The sequence below is a fragment of the Triticum dicoccoides genome, chromosome 1B (assembly GCF_002162155.2).
Source record: "Triticum dicoccoides isolate Atlit2015 ecotype Zavitan chromosome 1B, WEW_v2.0, whole genome shotgun sequence".
NCBI lineage: Eukaryota > Viridiplantae > Streptophyta > Magnoliopsida > Poales > Poaceae > Triticum > Triticum dicoccoides.
In genome coordinates this window covers 679,503,802-679,507,614 of record NC_041381.1, presented here as the reverse complement: position 1 = coordinate 679,507,614, position 3,813 = coordinate 679,503,802, and the positions used below count along the sequence as shown (strand labels likewise).

At 43.0% G+C, this 3,813-nt stretch overlaps 1 protein-coding gene across 1 annotated transcript; it reads right to left on the bottom strand.

Moving 5' to 3' along the window:
* Nucleotides 1-230: 230 nt before the first annotated feature.
* LOC119350907 lies at nucleotides 231-1,971 on the bottom strand. The gene is made up of 4 exons (XM_037618518.1): nucleotides 1,569-1,971; nucleotides 1,333-1,472; nucleotides 447-1,241; nucleotides 231-347 (listed from the first exon to the last, which is right to left on the bottom strand). The coding sequence occupies exons 1-4, from the start codon at nucleotides 1,969-1,971 to the stop codon at nucleotides 231-233; spliced, it is 1,455 nt and encodes a 484-aa protein (XP_037474415.1).
* Nucleotides 1,972-3,813: the final 1,842 nt, after the last annotated feature.

The following is a 3,813-nucleotide window of genomic DNA, read 5'->3' as shown; positions in this document are numbered from 1 at the left end:
AACTTGCACACTAGAAGCCCCGCTTCTCAAAAGCCACAAGTTGTTTAGACAAGCAAAGAAATCCAAGCGAACTCTTGAGCCACAGCCTAGTGAGATAACAATCACAATAGCAACAGTTTGGCTATTCTGAAAACCCAAAGGACCAACCATTACGCACCCACAACGGGTTAACCAAATTAAGAGTAATACTGCATATTAGTTCGGCTAAGCAGCAACATTGCTAGGAGCTGCTAATATCGACCGAAGCTGTGGTAATGCAGCTTCTTGTTGATCTTGGGGATGGGGGGCAGAAGCACGGTGCTAAGAGCTCTGCGAGTCACCATGGCAGTTCTGAGTAGCTCCATAACCTGTTCAAATATTTGCAACACCTAGAGCTGGTCAATCAAAGGTTAGTGAGTTTTATAATCTGTGAGGCAAAATGTGTATATTTTGACAGAAATAACAACCTGGGGTTTTGTAAGGGCAACTTCTTTCTCTACAAGATCCTTTCTCTGAAGCTTGGCTTCAATAACAACCTGCAGAGTGCTTGCCAAGGACAGAGGAAGGACGTGCAGATCATCAGTCACAATGAATTTCTGAGGTCCTTGCTTTACATATGCTCCTCGGTCATCACATCCTCCCTTTGGTGTTTTTGGATCCAGCTCACAGATGTTTGTGGTCTTCACATTTTCATGACAAATTTTGACATAGCGTTTTTGGAAGTTGCACCATGTTTCGCCATGACAAAGGTAATGGTTTGCAAATCCACGACTCTTGAAGCACTTGAAGCATGCATTTATATCCAGCTTATCTGGAGCTAGTTCTTCAACTTGAAGCATCTTACTAGCACCGTAGCCAAAGAAAGGTGCCAGCATTGGGGACAATAGCAAGTTCTGGCATTCTGGCCTCAAGCATCCTTCAGCACTTCCAGCTATGCTAGTGTAAAGATTCTCAAGACAACCTTTAGATGCAGATTTCCCATAATTTTTCACTATGGATCCTAGTGGTACGGTCAGTAATCCAAAGAGAAGATCCACAAAATCGCCGCCAACTTCGGCGTACAACACCTTGGAGTTGTTCTTTGTCTGAAGAACCCTTAGAGTGGCATTAACCAGTGAGTGCTCAGCCTCATTATCTTGTTCAGGATGCAAGTAGTCAGGGAGCATGTCCACTACTGAATCATCAGGCGCAACGGCGACGTCAAGATGGTGACCGGTTAACGGGTTCTGCGACGTTAATGACCTCCTGAGCAGATCAATTATCTGTAGCAGATGTATCATATAAGTTAAATGCTGTATGTTGCATGTATATGCATAATGCTCAAAACAAATAAATTAATTGTGATACGGAAACCTTGACTGAACTAAACTGGAGTGTCATTTGCTCAAGACAGGAGGGATCCGGCACTTGAAACTTGTCCAGAAGGGACAGCATGAGGGAAGTTGAGGCCGGTGCAACATTGAGATCATCAGTGACGATAAACTTATTCATACCTCCTTTCACAAAAACCCCATCCTCGAAAGCACCACCGGCAGCAGCGTTACGAGGATTCTCCGGCCTCTCCCCGGCTAGCTGCGTCATGATTCTGCCGCACTCGCAGACGGCGCCGGGGACGGAGCTGAACGCGGTGACACTGCAGCTCGTGTCACCGCAGACGTAAACCTCCCGGTGCTTGGTGTCGTCGATTCTGACCGGCAACTGACAGCACTGCTTCGCCGCGGAGTTGATGGGCTTGAGCAGCATCGCCTTGCAGGCCTCGGTCCTGAACAGGTCGGGGGAGAGCCCCTCGACGCTCCTGTACAATTCGTCCAGGCATCCGACCTGAGACTGCCCGCCGAGGAGGCGGACGACGGTGCCGAGGGGCAGCGTGAGGAAGCCGAAGAGAACGTCGACGAACTCCTTGCCGGACTCCGCGAAGAGCACCTTGCCCCTCTCCTTGTCCACGAAAACCTTCACGTCGATCGTCGGCTCTACTCCGGTCGACATGGACATGGTGCAGCAGGTGAACGGGCGAGCGCGTGTTGAGTGTCTCGTCTTGGATTAATATACGGACGGAGCCGTGGGGAGGTCACCGGACGTTTTCTTGAAGCTCAAACGACGGATAGCTCGGCCTTAATTTGGCCCAAGAGTCGATGTAGCAATTATATTTACCGCTTCGTTTTCCACAACGAGTTGTGTTAAATCTCTCTTTTTTATGTGTAGAACGGTAGAGGGGTTCTCCACTTCTCTCTCTTTTATGGCACTGATCTGAGTATTCTTTTACAGATTAAAGTTTGAATATACTCCCTCTATCCAACTACAAAGAAAACCCTTAAGCCGTGCAAAAAAACGTACTCCCTACGTCCACAAATAAGTGTACGTTTGACATACAAATTGTCCACAAAAGGTGTATTTCTATCTTGCCAATGCACTTTAAAATAAAGAAAAATATTTCTCACTCATCACACGGTAATCAAAACCAATAGCATTCAACAAATTATTTCCTCACTTTCTACATGCACCTAGCTCATTGGGATAAGATAATTAAACTAGTATTAAAGAGGAGAGATAGTGGTTTGCACCTTACCAATGCATTTTTTTACTCCACTTCATAATCTGTCCTAAATTTTCTCATACACTTATTCGTGGACAGAGGGAGTAATAACCAACGTACTTGTTCAATTATGACCCAACAACAAAGTATCGGAAGGACGTACCATTCGAGCCTTTTTTTCATGCTTTTCCTGACGGTATGGAGAAAGCGGCAATAAGGTGTGCGGGTGAGTAGACATGGATGATGGTAGGATGTGTGTAGTTAGACGAGTGTGGCGTTGCAAAGACCGGGCTCCATGGAGCTCCATTTGCAAAAATAAATAAATATCTAAAAGTTTTAGAAAATCTCATTTTTTTCTACAAATAGATATACATATTATTGAAGTATGCATTGAAATTTCATCAACCAATTTGATTATTTGCATGCTACACAAAAAAGGGAAATATCTGACACAAATACTACAAAGAAAAAGCCTATTTTAATCTATGTATTTGTCTTTTTTGTGTACATTACATATGAATATATATGTTCATGAAATTATATAAATGTATACTACAAGTATATGTCTACATGGAAACTTTTTTTCAGATTTTTTTGAGGTGTGGAAAAGGTATTTTTGCTGAAAAAAAATAAAGAGCTCAATGGAGCTTGGTCTCTGCAGGCACGTTTCGGTAGTTAGAGGGACAATGATCACAAAAGTGTGGGCTGGGCTGAAATGGGCTATACAATTTTGTTTCTTATTGGGCAATTTACGTATGTTTAGATACGGAAATTCCATTTTCGTAGGAATTCCACTAGAAAATGCAATTCCATTTCTTTCCGTTTCTCTGAGAAGTTTCTCATTTCTGTTCTTTTTTTGTTTTGTATTTTTTTGCATTTTCATAATTGTACTTCATTTCTACAATTTCTGATAATACACTACTAGGAAAAGGCCCGCTAATGGCGCACCGGTTTTGCCTACTAATGCTGCACTACCGGTGCGCCATTATTATCACGCCACTAGTATTTTTTACTAATGGCGCACCACTAGTGCGCCATTAGTATCTGGTATACTAATGGCGCACCACGCTGTGCGCCATTAGTTTTGCCCACAGTGCGCCACTAGTGTCTGCTATATGCGCCATTAGTAACATTTTTTTTAATTTTTTTCTTTTTAATCTCATGTCACTATTTCACATATGAGATATCCAACACATATATATACAACAAGCATCCATATAACAATCATAGCCAACGCACAAGTTCCATCATATATACATATACATAGCCAACACATAGTTCCATCGTTACATATTACAAAA